The sequence below is a fragment of the Centroberyx gerrardi genome, chromosome 11 (assembly GCF_048128805.1).
Source record: "Centroberyx gerrardi isolate f3 chromosome 11, fCenGer3.hap1.cur.20231027, whole genome shotgun sequence".
Lineage (NCBI taxonomy): Eukaryota > Metazoa > Chordata > Actinopteri > Beryciformes > Berycidae > Centroberyx > Centroberyx gerrardi.
The window spans coordinates 16853007-16867740 of NC_136007.1; the positions used below are offsets into that span (position 1 = coordinate 16853007).

Sequence of the window (14734 nt, forward strand, 5' to 3'; positions counted from 1 at the left end):
CAAAGAAGGAATGACGTGTGACCCTAACCAACTGTAGCAAGATTCAAGGATAAGTGGTTGGGTCTTAAAAGATTATGATTGTTAAGGTAAAAGGTAAATGTTACTCTTCCACAGGTGAAACATTCAGATGTGCTGCGTGGCATCAACACCACCTCAGCCACCACTGTTGTTGTCATCATCATATAGGAACGACTTGAGAATGTTTTCATTTACTGCTGAAAATGTATCTGGGAGATATAATGGCAAACATAATAACAAAACGCTAATTCAGCAAACATTCAATATTCATAAGTGTTCATAATTTGCCACAAACGTACATGGAATCATGATGTCATGCAATTTTCTCTAAACATGTTTATGTTTTTTGGCTATAGCAAATCAGTGGCTTGTCTGTTGTCTGTGTAACAGTAAAAAGCTTTTTAGATGCGAAGTAATCATGGACCTGTAAAGTAACTCACTCACTCACTCACTCACTCACTGACTCACTGTCCTCACGGTTAGCCTATCTGACCCCTAGTGGCCGTTAGGAGGCATGACAACCTCTAGAGATGACACACTGAACCAGGATCATTCACTCGCCTCCTCTCTGCAATACAGCTGAACTGTGCAGGCTGCTTCACATCCATGATGACAGTGTGTTTTCTTCATCCACGAATGATGCAGTCACCCCACCCCCCAGTGGTGAGGTGCATAACTTCCTGATCGGTGGTGTCGATATGGCCTAAAGATGACACTTCACACCAGGTGTGTCCCGTGGTTAGTCTAAATCCCACCTCATTCAAGCCACTCATCTGAGGAAAAACTGAAAGTAGTTCCTATGACATGGATTACAATAACGTGCTAAGTAAGCACGTTATATTCTTTGACATGTAGACCCACAAATCAGTCGGACTTAATGATAATAAAAAGCTTGTTTCTTATCTGCAAAAATGTAGCTTTAGTTAAAATGTAGGACTCTACAAAATCGCCATGGTTCATGAGAGATGGCGCTTGGGAAAACATTCACCATGGCCACAATTATCGTTTAGCTTGTGAAACAGCACTTTCCAGTTCAATGTGTGGTCTCTCCAGTCATGAATATTTAGGAGCACAGCAGCCGAGAGTGAGCCTCATTATAATATCGTGCAGACCGAGCAGACCAAGCTGGGGTCCCCGCCTCCTCTGCTCCAGTCGGAAATCTAGCCTCTTGACAGCATGTTGTGATGGAAATCCATTTTCGTCGTAACCAAAATGGTGAAGCAATAGCATAACACACGTTGTAAGTTACAGGTTTTTAGCCAAGGTAGGAAGCTCTGTGCATGCAGCGTGTTTTAATACTATCCTGCGCAGTCGGTGCTTTGTGGCGATGAAAGAAAACGTTGCACTGTTCCGTTGAGGTTTTCTACTGTTAGAAATCCAGTCGGGTTAGCAGATGCTAACGTCTCGATAGGGCTTTTTTTTTTTTGCATCTGTATGGCTTGTGAGATTTGCCATCAACATCCTGGAAGATGGATAAGAAGCAGCTAGCTATACCATAACATTAACCTTACTCCTCCGAAGGCTAACACTGGCTTAGCTGGTCATCTGTCTGCACTTCAACGATAGTTTAACGTTAACGTTAGCTAACGTTAGCAAACTCAAGTGTTAGGTCCAGGCCTTTTAACCAACGTTTAGGGCTGCCAGTCCTCTCAGACTGACTGAAAAACTGAGTAATTTTGTTCAGGTTTTTGACTGAAAAACTCATAGTCTTCGATACCTCCGTTTTTAGGGTTGCAGGAAATCCAGGAGATTATTTTGACCATGTTAACAAATTGTGTTATTATATTATTATATGTTATTAAATATGTAATATAAATTAGGATGGTGCTCATCTGTTGTGGATCTATATCACATCCCTACTTTGCTTCACATCCTGACTCTGACCGTATTAAGCAGCCTCAGCCTCAGCAGTAAATTAGACTTTATGTGGGTTAGTGTGTGAATCTGACTAGGACTAGTTTTGCATTGCAGTGTGTGCTAAAGTTCAAAGTTTTGGCAGCTTTTACTGATTTCAGACAAGTATTCACTCACGCCCACCTCCAAACAATTTACAGTGTGGGGACCCTTAGGTCGTTTTTTGCAAAGACAGTCTGCTGGGATTTTGCACCAGCAAGTTGGCAACCCAAACTGTGCTTGTGGGTTTGTTTGTGTGAATCTCTCTCGCTCTCTCTCTCTGTGTATGTGTGTGTGTGTGTGTGTGGAGGATTACATGTATCAGGATTACAGTAATCTGAATGCAAAATTATAAGTGTTATTAGTGCACTCAGCTACAGTTTACACATCAACAGAAATCAGATACTTTGATTTAAAAAAAGACAAGTTATTTTCAACCTTGGCCTCATTTTCCCCTCATTTGACATCAAGGGTGGACAAATGGGCGAGATGGTGGCAAATAACCAGGAGTATCCTTTAAACTATGGGATTACATCATTTAAGGTTGATCGGATTGTGATAATTCCTCTCAGTTAACTATAAATGTCTATTTTTTTAGCTGCATATAATAGGGATGAAATAATCAAAAATAACGTCATTGGATTATGTCACAGAATTTGAACAGTCTGGCTATGTTAGTGACTCACCTTTTTGATTTAAAGCTAGTAATTACTAAATTGCTTTGTAAAATATTAGCATTTTTAAAGTAAGCTAACCAGCTGTTTTCTTTTTGCAGTTTGAGCATGGCAGATAGAAAGGGAAAACCTCTCAGTGCAGTGAAAACATTGACAAAGAAGGAACAAGAAGAGCTCAAGAAAAAGGTGAGAGGAATGGGGATGGTATAGTATTGGTCATCATATTGTCATTTTGGTTTTGTTTGTAATGACTGCCTGTTTGGTTTGGACCTTGTACTATAAGGTGTCTAAAACTGTACATTTTGTGGTATGTTACATGTTATTGAAAGCAAAGAAAATGCCTGTCCAAATATAGATATATATCAAGCAGTAATCACTAATCTTAAAATCTTGAAGGAGTTTAAGTCATTTTTGAAGGAAGGGATAAAATATGTATGCAGACTTTATTTATTTTTCTAATGTGACTTTTTCAGGAGCAAGAAAAAGCAGCTGAGGTTTTCGAAGAATTCTTGGCATCGTTTGAGAGCAATGACAAAAGCGGGGTGAAAACCTTTGTACGCGGCGGTATTGTGAACGCAACTAAAGGTTAGTAGCCAGGATATCATGGCTGTCACTATAGCTTTACAAAAGGGTTCACCTTCATAGCAATTCTGTACAGCTATGTTGGACAATATCTGAATATTTTATGTTATTTTACTTTCTCTGCATGAAATGTGCAGAAAGTAATACATTATTAACAATTACAATAATGTTAAACTGAATTAGCTGGACTCCAGTGGAGAATTTAAAATAATTGTTAAACAATATCAGGCTGACTCACCACCAGTGAGACAGTTCAATATCAAAAATTTTCCATGCCCATATCTATTTAATGGTCAAGCACAAAAAATGTCCACTCTGGGGAGCCATAGTCAGCATTACATAGTCACTTTCAATTCTCCAACTTGCTGTTACACTCAAAGACATTCCTATCACTTAAATTTTTAAGTTAAATTGATTTCCTGCAAACATACCCTTGGAAACAAGTCTCTATCTCTGTTAGTTTAATAGTTATGGCTAAAATAGAATCGGCTAATGGCGGAAATCCCAGATGAGGGAGCACCACCAAAATCTAATCAATTGTTCCCTGGCCCAAGGCCTATCTGTCCACCAAATTTCATGGAAATCTATTTCAAAGGTTTTCAGATATCCTGCTGACAGACAGACAGACAGACAAACAAACTAACTGGGGTGAAAACATAACCTCCTTGGCAGAGGTAAAACCCATGCTTCTACAACATCTTCAAGCAAGGAAAAGAAGATGCAAGTAATATTATTTAATTCTGTGTCCAGGATCATACTTACAAGGATTCATTTTGCCTGTTTGCAATTACTGATTTTGAGAATGCCTGAATCCCGGTGGTAAAAGCAAATCCCCAGGGCAGCTAATGTTGGAAGCTGACTGCCCCTGAACCTGTATAGAGGTGTATGCATGTTGAAAAGGGAAAATGTTCCACCCAAGTGAAATATTCCTTTGAAGGAACCTTAATTGATTGTATGCGTTTACCTACTGGGATAACTTGATTCTGGACTAGTGATGGGCTCTTACCTTTGAGCAGTTATTGATTGGCAGCTGCTGATGGTTGCATTTACTTACTGGAGGTTCAGATACTACTGACCATCTGGAACATGTCTGTAACAATGTTGTAATGATGAAGTTTGTAATGACGCTTCTTTCTTGGCCCGGTTTGTCTTAAAACCAGTGGGACTGCCTGGCTAAATAAAGGCTAGAAAAACAAGCAATGTTATTATTACTAGTAATTACTAGCCACAAGCTAACAAGCTAGTAAAATGTCCATGTAACGCTGAGACTGTTAATGTTCAGTCATTTCTGGTCTTTTTGCAGAGGAGGAAGCGGCAGAGGTCAAGAAAAGTAAGCTGTATCGACCCGCCTCAAAGTTTGTCCCTGCGTCCCAGCATGTCTCCCCAGTACAGTCTGCTGACAGCAAAAAGCCTGTAAGTTTGTACTCTTCTGTTTGTCCTGCTAACACTGTTATATAGAGTCATGTGTGTTGAACACCATAATGGCTGCTTGTTTGATTAACAGCTGTTTAAAAGAAAGGCCGAAGAAAAGAAGAAGAGTAACCTCGAACTCTTTAAAGAAGAGCTTAAGCTGTAAGTCCTTTCGCGAAAGTGCCATATATCGGTGCTTCAGTTAAGACATTTGTTATATTTTTGGCACAGGCTTGTTTTTATATCTGAAAATGTTGTGTCTTACTGACAGAATACAGGAGGAGCGTGAGGAAAGACACAAAAGAAAGAAAAATGACCCTGGAGGAGGAGGAGGATATGGAGATCTGGACACGCCATTATCAGGACGATCATGTAAGAGTCACTGGTTATTGTTGGTGTGTTACTAGCTGAACAATTTGGGGGGAATACAGTCAAATAATAGAAGCACATAATAGAAGCAAGTCACATATATATCCTGGACTCACGACACTTCAATTAGAATCCTACTCTTGGCCAATATCACATCATCCCCTCTCGCTCATATTTTCTGTACTGTTGCCTGTCAATGCATAAATTCCAGAACAATTACCTTCATAGATTTGGGGGGGGGGGGGGGGGGGTGTTGAGCAGTCAGGTCAGATGATGAACTTTCAGTGTATTTACATTTTCCCCACAGCTAAATAAATGCAAAGGAACCACTTAAAATATTTGCAAATGCTATAATTTGGCCCTGGGCAGGTGATCAGGAGTGTCAAAGACGACGCTAAAAGCAAGCTGGCCCTTGTGGCTTGAGAGCGAGTGTGGATAAGAGCCTATTGTGAACCGTGCTAACCTCAGTCCCATTTCTTCCCCTACAGCATTATATGATGACCTAGCGGTGCCAACTACCACTAACCTCTACATTAGCTGCATTAGCCCAAAGGTAAAGGAACTCACCGCCTTCGATTGGCTCAGCGCAGCGTAGATATGCGATTGACACTGTGTTCATGTCTGTCGCCTTTCAGATGAATGAGGAGATGCTCTGCAAAGAGTTCGGTAAGTATGGTCCACTGGCCAGCGTGAAGATCATGTGGCCCCGCACAGACGAGGAGCGCTGCCGGACCACAAACAGAGCCTTTGTGGCTTTCATGACGAGGAGAGACGCTGAGAGAGCCTTGGCTGCACTAGACGGTACAGTTGACACTTAAAATGATGTTGAACTTTGGTAGTACCTGGGGTTGTGTAGCTTCCTGGCCATGATATAACCCCAAAATCAGCGATTCTCTGTTATCTGTTGCTCCAGTAGAGGCGATTGGAGAATTGCGTTTTTTTCTCTCTCCATTCACTGCCATTGTATGGTGAAACAGGTCTGAAAAAATCACACTCCTAGCACATAAACGAACATGAACAAAGCTGATTCTGACAATATATAAAAAACTAGTCATGCTGCTGAATTGTTCTCAAGTGAATCACTTTCTTTATGTTTCTTAAACCTTTCAGTTTGAACAAGTATAACACCGAAATCCAGTTGGAGGAAACTTATAGAAAGAAGAAAATAATACGTTTACCAATAATTGTAAATAAAAACAGTGAGAGACTCGTTTTTTTAATATATTGGAATCTACTTTGTCAAAGTCCTGATTTTGGGGTTATATCATGACCAGGAAGTTACACAACCCAAGGTACTATCAAAGTTCAACATCACTTTAAAAAGGTGCAAAATTTAAAGGCTCCAATAGCTGCTTTATCTAACAGCAGTTTCCTCAGTGCTAGATTATAGCACGGTTAAATTCTGTACTGACTGATGCTCGTGGGATTATTCTGTTTCTGCTGTAGGTAAAGTGGTAATGGGCTTTGAAATGAAGCTGGGATGGGGGAAACCAGCTCGCATCCCGCCTCAGCCCCTCTACACTCCGGTCGGGGTACGGGCCACGCCTCCGCCCCCGTCGGGCCTGCCTTTCAACGCCCAGCCAAGGGATCGCTTCCGCAACGACTTCACCAAGCCGCTGGGCCGGTCCAAGGTGGAGTTTGACAAGGTAACGTCGTCTCTGTACTCTGGGGTGTTTGCATGGTCATTTCTCTATAATGTGAAGTTTCACTAGGCACTGTAGCCTCTTCTATCTTAGTGACAAGTAATGGGTGTGGAGTGAACTGGGGTGTTGGTGTACATTCATCGCTCAATGAATGAACAGACTTGCAGTTTAATTAGGGATTACAATCTGCGAGAGAGTGCAAACTAGTGGGACGACGAGCCTTTGGAGATGCTGTTTGAGGTTTTCCCTTATATCTATATAGCAGAATTGGCTCCCCACAATTGCCCCCACTTCTAGAAAAATGACAGACAGTGAAAATTCACCATTTGGCCTTTTGGTTTAATCAGATGAAACAAATACAAGAGAACCACAGTACAATTGTCCATATATCTTGATGGGTGTAAAATATCCAAATGAAAGCCACTTTTAAATTGCAACAGGTACTGGGACTGATTGTGAGACTGAAAACAAGAATGAATCCAGGTCCCAGAAGCAAATTTATCTGATGTAAAAAAATAAAATAAATGAAGAAATTTGGGGAACACTGAGTAATGTTTAGCATGCTTCTTCATTCAGTTATAGATCACCTTGCAGAACTCTTATTTACCTGCGTAGTGCCATATTATAGGATGAACATTAGATCCTGGCCCAGATTTAATTACAGTAACATAGTAGTTCACTGTGTAATCAAAATGTTGCAAATGTAAAGACGGGTATTTTGTAGATGATTTAGTAAATTAGTATAGCTGTGTGTCTCCCCTCCCCCATTTCAGTGACTATGACTGCTATCGTCGTTTTCTATGCTGTATGTATCCTGCAGTGTTTCATCTGTACAAATAATCACTTTTTAATATGTTCACTATTTGATTTGACTTCACGAACAGACTCTGTCCGAAGCCGTAGTCAAAGTGGTTATCCCAACCGAAAGGTACACACACTCTATCTTCTTACTACGACTGACCAGCTGTTGTCACACACGTGTTATAGGACAGAGGCCGTGGTGCACTGTTCCTGTATCCATACAGATTGTTACAGACAGGAAGCCCCAGTCCTAAGAGCTGTCACTGTACTTCACATATAGGACCTGGTAACCAAGCACATAACCCAAACTTCTGCCATACTGTTTGTAGTGTTGTAACACTAGCCATTGCCAGTGGACATTTTGACAACATAGCCTATGTGACACCTGCAGCTTAGGACTGGGGGCTCTTATTTTGAAATTCAGAGGTGCCCATGGCCTCAGATTTACGTAATTTTGTATTTTCTCTTTCCAGTTTACGCAAACACCTCAGTTTATTCATGTTGTCTCTATTATAATAAAGCACTGTCATTCTGGAAAGTGGATAGCAGTAGACTGGAGCCATTTATTTATGCCAACGTCTTAATATCAGTTGCACCCTGGGTTTCCTGTGGGTTGGCTGAGACACTGCAGACCGATACAGCTAGAAGGCAGATAGATTTAATAACCAGTGCCACTTGATGTCAGCAGTAGTAAGTTGTACTGTCACTATTACAGGTAGTGCCACTAATCAAATTAGGTACTTCTTCAGGTGAGAATAATGAGAATTATGAGAGTTAAATTGCAGTGGTAGACCTGACACATAATGAGCAACACTGCATGAACGTATATATTGCTGTAGTTCCAGTTTAGAGCAGTTTCAGGCTTAAAGCCCCAATCCGGAATTGCAGTTGAAAAGTGTTACCCTGCTGCTGGCTTTTTCTTACACCTTGAGTTATTAAGACTTATTTAATTTGGCTGAGCTGAACTCTTGATACCAACAAATACCGACAAATATGAATTTATTTTGAGGCTGTAAAAGATCCTGAATAATTCTGAATTGGTGCTGATTTCACAGCACTGCCCAAATGTGTCTTGTAATAATTTGTTATATAAGTTGACATGTCAAGGTAAATAGATGTAAGTTTGTTAGCCTTTAGAATTGAATTAGAACCATGTATTTTGATGAGGCAAATCTCATCAAGACCATTGATTGTAATTGTTACAACAAGAGTCTTACAGAGTCAAAGTGAAAACTGACCTGCATGTTGAGTTATAATGAGTTAAATAGTTTTGACGTAGAAATGAAACTCTTTAAGAATCAAGGTGAAATGACATAAAATGTTTATATAGCCAAACAAACTCTGGATTGGGGCTTTAAACTCAACTTTCAGTCAGTGCTAATGAACGGATATTGCCCCGTGCTGCAGAGTGATTTCTTATACCCCTTTCACACACATGTTGACCTGGGAATATTATGTTGATTCAGGCCCGTCCCGTGTCAAAGGCAATTCATACTGTGCCTCGTACCTTATAATATCATACACAGTCATCAAAAGCATGTATGTTACACTCCGTGTTCAACATGGTGGATGACACGACACCCCAGATACAGAATGACACAGGTTAAGCACTGAACTTTTACAGCAAGCGGAGCAGACTTTTACCCAGGTCTCAACCCTGGTCTTGACCAGGGTCGACTTAACCAAATCTCACAGGTCACTAGTCCGGTGTGAAAGAGGTATGAGAGATCTCATGCTGCATCTAACAGACAGAGGCTGAGGGGCTCAGGACCACTGTGCATTGAGAGTTTTGACCCCAACCCCGGTCTTATCTACTCTCCTCTTACCCCACAGGAATCTATTAGTCCTTATTCACAGGATGATAGAGTTTGTGGTGCGTGAAGGACCCATGTTTGAAGCCATAATTATGAGCAAGGAGAAGAACAACCCAGAATACAGGTAAGGTGTTCCTGTCAGGATTGCTCTGCCTGCTTATTTATTAGTCTATTGAGTAACCTTGTGGGATACATACTTATTTTACTGCCTCTTTATCATCTTAGGTTCCTGTTTGACAACAAAAGCCAAGATCATGTGTACTACCGCTGGAAACTCTACTCCATTCTCCAGGTATGTCACATTCTCCTCTGTCTCCTCCATGGCAAAGCCTTGGATCTAAAAAGTTGCAGTGTATCAGGAGAATTACTGGGACCGTACTGACTCCCCGATTCAGATTCTTTTTTATTTCTGGAAATAAATTTGTTGCCAAGCAATACTAGCCGATCTCTGCTTACTGACTAGAAATGTATGATTGTTCCATCTGCAAGTATTGGAGCCATGCTGATTTCAATAGCCCAACTCTTTCCAGATCGATGGTTTTACTCCATGGTGTATCTCTATGGGAGCCGCTGTTTTTCTTTCTCCCTTATCCATTTTCCTGTCCTTCACCCCCCACCGCAGGGCGAGTCCCCGACCGAGTGGAGGACCTCAGACTTCCGTATGTTCCGGGGAGGCTCCATATGGAGACCCCCTGTCCTAAACCCTTACAGCCAGAGAGAGGAGGAGCTGGCAGAGGTGGAGGGTGCTGCTTCCCAGGAGGAGGAGGAGGTGAAGAAAGGGCAGCTCAAAACTGAGTAAGTTGATCTAGCGGGCGTAGTGACATTTTATGTTTCTAATTTTAGTAAAATGGAGTGTAGACCACTGTTAATTCTTCTGTGTGCACCATTCAGGCACAAACAGAGACTGGGGACGTTGCTGAAAGAGCTCACTCCACGGAGAGAAGATATTGGCAGTGCCATGCTGTTCTGTCTTGAGAGAGCAGAGGCAGCGGAGGAAGTAGTGGGACACATCACCGAATCCTTTGCCCTGCTTCAGACGCCCCTACAGAAGAAGGTTAGTTAAAAAACATTTTCCCTCTTTACAGCCTTAATATGAGCATTGCACAGTTATATAATATGTGTATGTAAAGCACATAGGCGTAGGTGATATATTTTACATGTTTTTTCTCCTTATTCCTATAGATTGCCAGATTGTATCTTGTGTCAGACATCTTGCACAACTCTTGTGCCAAAGTAGCCGGTGCATCATATTATCGGAAATAGTAAGAGACTTGCCCTCAATTCAGCATAACACTTCTCTCGTATTTCATTTATGCTCCTTGGCCATCTGCCGTTCCTTAAGTGTCTCTGTCTCTGTCTGTGCAGCTTTGAAACAAAGCTACCCCAGATATTTGGAGACCTCAACGCAGCGCACAGAAACATACAAGCCAGATTGCAGGCTGAACAGTTTAAGGTAATCATGTCTACTTTTTATTACCTCAGACTCATACAAGGATATTAACAAAAAAAATCATACTGCACTTTCACCCTGTTCTGTCTCCTGTCTCCACAGCAAAAGGTAATGAGTTGTTTTAGGGCGTGGGAGGACTGGGCCATATACCCAGAGCCCTATCTAATCCAGCTTCAAAATATCTTTCTGGGCTTTGTCAAAGCAGGAGAGGAGTTGATAGAGAAGGCTGAGGTGAGCTGAATGTTTATCTCCTCTGTACTATTGGCATTATTCCCTTTTCCAGTGGCACTTGATCGAATGGGATGTCTGTTGCTGTATTGTTTATTTGATCTAATAAACAACTCCCAGCATACCTGCACTTGTCTGTCCTCTCATAGGAGGCGTCTTGTGATCTGGACGGTGCGCCGCTGGATGGGACTCCTATAGATGGGCTACCTTTGGACAGAGCTCCTCTGGACGACCTCGACGGCTGCCCCTTGGGCTGGGACCCTCTGGACGGAGTCCCTGTTGATGACATAGACGGTGTTCCCTTGGGAGCCTCCATTGACGACATTGACGGAATGCCCTGTGAGTCCATCATACATGAAAACACCATCTGTCACCCGAAGGACCCCAGTTTCCAGTGTCAGCAATTATCTGCCCTGCTGAAGTGTCCGTGGGCAAGACATTGAATCCCTGTTATCCCCTGTTGTGCTGTTCTGTATCTGGCTGTGCACGCTGACCCCCTGTCGAGGGGGCAACCAAAACAGAATTTCCCTACAGGGATGAATAAAGTCTCCCATCATTACATCATTAACATTACATTACTAAATAGGAAAAATAAACATGAATTTTTGGAGGCAAAAAAGATACTTAGGGCCAGACTTAAAGCATCTCATCATCTTGGTCATAATTGTTTTTTTGTCCTTAGTGGATGATGGCAGCGTTCCTCTCTCCAGAGTGCCTTTGTCTAAATGGGAGCAGATGGGTGATACTGAGACATTTCCCCAAGGTATTGTGAACACCTAGATCACGATGACCTCTGAGTCATATCACTATGTCTACATTCACCCTACTCATCTTTCTCCTTTTGTCTCTCAGCCAAGACTGAGTCTAAGTGGGATACTGTGGTGGAGCAAGACAGTGAAGACGACATGAATGTAAGGTAAGGCCTATGTGAAGGCTTCACTGGTTGGTTTTCATGTAGATTTCTATTGCATCTGTGAAAGCCATATACACATAATACTTAACGGCATGCACATTCATAGTTCTCCTCCCCCTCCTGGCGACAGTTCAAACCACCAGGATGGAGACGAGGATTCGGAGAGTGACAGCAGTGATGACTCCTGCAGTTCGTCCAAATATGACAGCGCAGACTTCCAGAGCTCGCTCAGAAGTTTTCAAATGTCTGAGGGCAAGAGGAAAAGGCTGAGAGAGCTGGAGGCAAGTACACACTGAAATGAAAAAAGACTTTTTCACCTTGTCAGCTAATTCTCCATATCATAATGTACACCTATTGAACAATAAATGCAAAGTAAGTTTTCTCGAATTTTTATATCAAAATCCAATTATTTTACTGGAAAGTGCCGCATATTTCGTGATTACTTAATGGCATACCAGGAGCCATACATACAAATTCTAATCAATAATACCATCACAGATTTGCCCCCCTCTGCCCCTCCCATCATACAAAACCTGTAAGAAGACCCTGTTTCCTTTTGCTAAGACAGCATGGTTGCAGTCCTGATGTTTTACCGTCCAACCCACTTTTGAACATTCGCTCCTCGTGTTAAGTCCCACTCCAATATCCTGCCCCAACTGGAAAAGCACTGGATTACAGAAGCAAGACACCACTGAAGTGTAGTTTCCTTGTGACTTTAATGATCTCAAACATCTTTGGCACCAAACATTAGTCATTCAAATGTAACAATTAGTGCTTTAGTTGTCGTATCATGTCAATACCCATATACCAACCTAAATTTGACTCTATGGAGAGTTGGCTATTCTCTGTGGCAGCAGCTTCAAGCCTTCAAAAATGCTCCTGCTCATATGTCTAAATTAAAGATAATAGAGATGTGCAGAGTTTATTCAGTGTTGTCTCTGACACAGGTGAAGGTTATGAAGATTCAGGATGAGTTGGAGTCTGGTAAGAGGCCCAGGAAGTCTGGGATGAGCATGCAACAACAGGTGGAGCACTACAGGAACAAGCTGCTACAAAAGGTGGGTTACTGGTCAGCTTTTTATTAGTATAGTGTTTAATTCATAGTGCATGTTGTTTCATTATGTTTTATTTGAGTAAATTGTATTGCTGTATTGGGTTTTAGAAGCATACAGACCAGTTTCCCCAGTATTTATTCAGTAGTGGTGAGCCTCCAAAGCAAACAGCGCAAACAATAGAGGGCCTTTATTTATAATAATCAAAATAAGAATATTTCTATGACAGTAACTATGACAGTACATTGAATGAGAACCAAGATAAACAGAAGTGACAGTTAACCGCCACAGTAAAAAAGAAATTTATTATATTATTTATTTTAAAAGAGAGGCAAATAGTGATACAGGCCCATATCTTAATTCATCTGGATGTTGTACCCCGTCTACCTTAGGAGTTCGAGAAGGACGATGAGGAGAAGAGCGAGAGATCCACATCAAAGTCCAAAGACAGGTCAAAGGATGAGAGAAAAGACAGAGAGAGGAGCAAAAGAAGTGAAGACGGGGACAGAAGAAGGGGACGGAGTAGAGACGCAGACGAACAGACCCAGAAATGCAGAAGCATCTCTCCTTTAAAGCAAGTGCAATGAGATATTTTCTGAGCTGTACCAACGTATCTGCCCTGATTATTCTTCCCAAACTCTGTCTCATTTATCCTGTTATACTTACTTCACAGGGCACGGTCTCCCAAACGGTCCAAACGTTCCAGATCACCGTCACCGGACAGGAAGGCACGGCGGTCCAGGTCCAGATCCCGGTCACCACATCGCTCCCACAAGAAGACAAAGAAGAGCAAACGCTGACCCTCAACTCTGGACCTCGTGTTTCACTTTTGCGCTGAACGCGCCTGTTGGCGTCCATGGATTGCTCAGCCAGTGCTTAACATCGCAGTGTGCACAACACACTCCTCTCTCCCACTATTGTCTTTGACTTGCTCTTCAGAAAAACTGACAACTCTTTGTTCTCCTACTTCCCTTTGGTCCCGACTTCTCCAGGCAAGACTCAGCACATTTTTTTGTATGATGAAGTTTGAACACTGTAATTAGTTATATATATTTTTGTTTTGTTTGTTTTTAAAATGAGGACTAATCAGAATGTTGCTGCAAGTCTATGAGACTTAATAAATCACTCTTGGTGATGGGGGCGAGTGTTACTTTCCCAGACCTGTCTGGGAGTGGAGGATATCATTAGTAGGGCCGGGTATCAAGGGCCTATTGGTACTGTACCGATTTTTGGCATTGATTGATTTTCAGGCATCAAAAAGGTGTCAACAAGCCTTTATAGTTTATGTGCATTTTTATTGAGGAAATTAATAGAGCATGATCTGGTTCTGTTTAGAAAAGCAGACAGTATGTGCAAATGTTAGACAGTAAATTTACAGTACTCTTATATAATGAAATGTGCTTTCATTCAACAAAGGTATCAAAAGTACTTAAGAGCCAGTATTGGTTTTGAAAAAAATTCCGATACCCAGCCCTAATCAATAGTAACCACATATAGATCTGTTGTACCTGTTTTTGATACTGTCATTAGCTGAAATGTTCGATACATTTTTAGAGGAAAGCTTAAGAATCTGACTGATAAATTTAGAAATGCAATCTAGATTTTGTAGGCACAAACGATTATTTGGTAAATGACAAATATTTCAAACAAATAACCTTGTTTTCAAGATAAATGATTACATCTTTTACGCACAATTAAGACACATTAAGATTTGTAATTGACATAACTAGGCCAGTGGCTTGCACTTCTTGAGTGTGTTATTCCTTGCAGAAATTGCTGAGACGTGGGAGCAAGTGAAACTGGTAAGGTGCCCATTATACTGTTACAGGTAGCTTCCAAACTCTACTAAGTCTTAATATCCAACAGTGAATTTACACATTTCTGAAC

The 14734-nt window shown here is 41.5% G+C and overlaps 1 protein-coding gene across 2 annotated transcripts; it reads left to right on the plus strand.

Annotated features, from left to right (window-relative positions):
* Nucleotides 1–1178: 1178 nt before the first annotated feature.
* LOC139910711 (U2 snRNP-associated SURP motif-containing protein) lies at nt 1179–13982 on the plus strand. 2 transcript variants are annotated; one of them, XM_071898092.2, is made up of 24 exons: nt 1179–1258; nt 2687–2771; nt 3059–3170; nt 4471–4580; nt 4672–4739; nt 4849–4949; nt 5435–5499; nt 5582–5747; nt 6393–6592; nt 7474–7517; nt 9224–9328; nt 9430–9496; nt 9827–9999; nt 10096–10258; nt 10387–10466; nt 10570–10657; nt 10757–10885; nt 11032–11221; nt 11565–11645; nt 11735–11798; nt 11926–12076; nt 12743–12853; nt 13240–13421; nt 13521–13982. In XM_071898092.2, exons 2-24 carry the CDS (start codon nt 2694–2696, stop codon nt 13645–13647), a joined length of 2655 nt encoding a protein of 884 aa, XP_071754193.1. In that variant the 5' UTR covers nt 1179–1258; nt 2687–2693; the 3' UTR covers nt 13648–13982. The 2 variants fall into 2 exon arrangements, 1 of the variants encoding a protein (XP_071754193.1); XR_013506867.1 differs by lacking the exons at nt 13240–13421; nt 13521–13982 and having other exon boundaries at nt 11735–11793.
* Nucleotides 13983–14734: the final 752 nt, after the last annotated feature.

What these genes read in the sequence shown, in the direction of transcription:
- LOC139910711 (XM_071898092.2), top strand. Translation starts at nt 2,694, where the DNA reads ATGGCAGATAGAAAGGGAAAACCTCTCAGTGCAGTGAAAACATTGACA. An exon ending in AGCCTTGGCTGCACTAGACG is followed by an intron (nt 5,748 to 6,392) that starts GTACAGTTGACA and finishes TTTCTGCTGTAG; the next exon opens with GTAAAGTGGTAATGGGCTTT. An exon ending in AAAGGGCAGCTCAAAACTGA is followed by an intron (nt 10,000 to 10,095) that starts GTAAGTTGATCT and finishes TGCACCATTCAG; the next exon opens with GCACAAACAGAGACTGGGGA.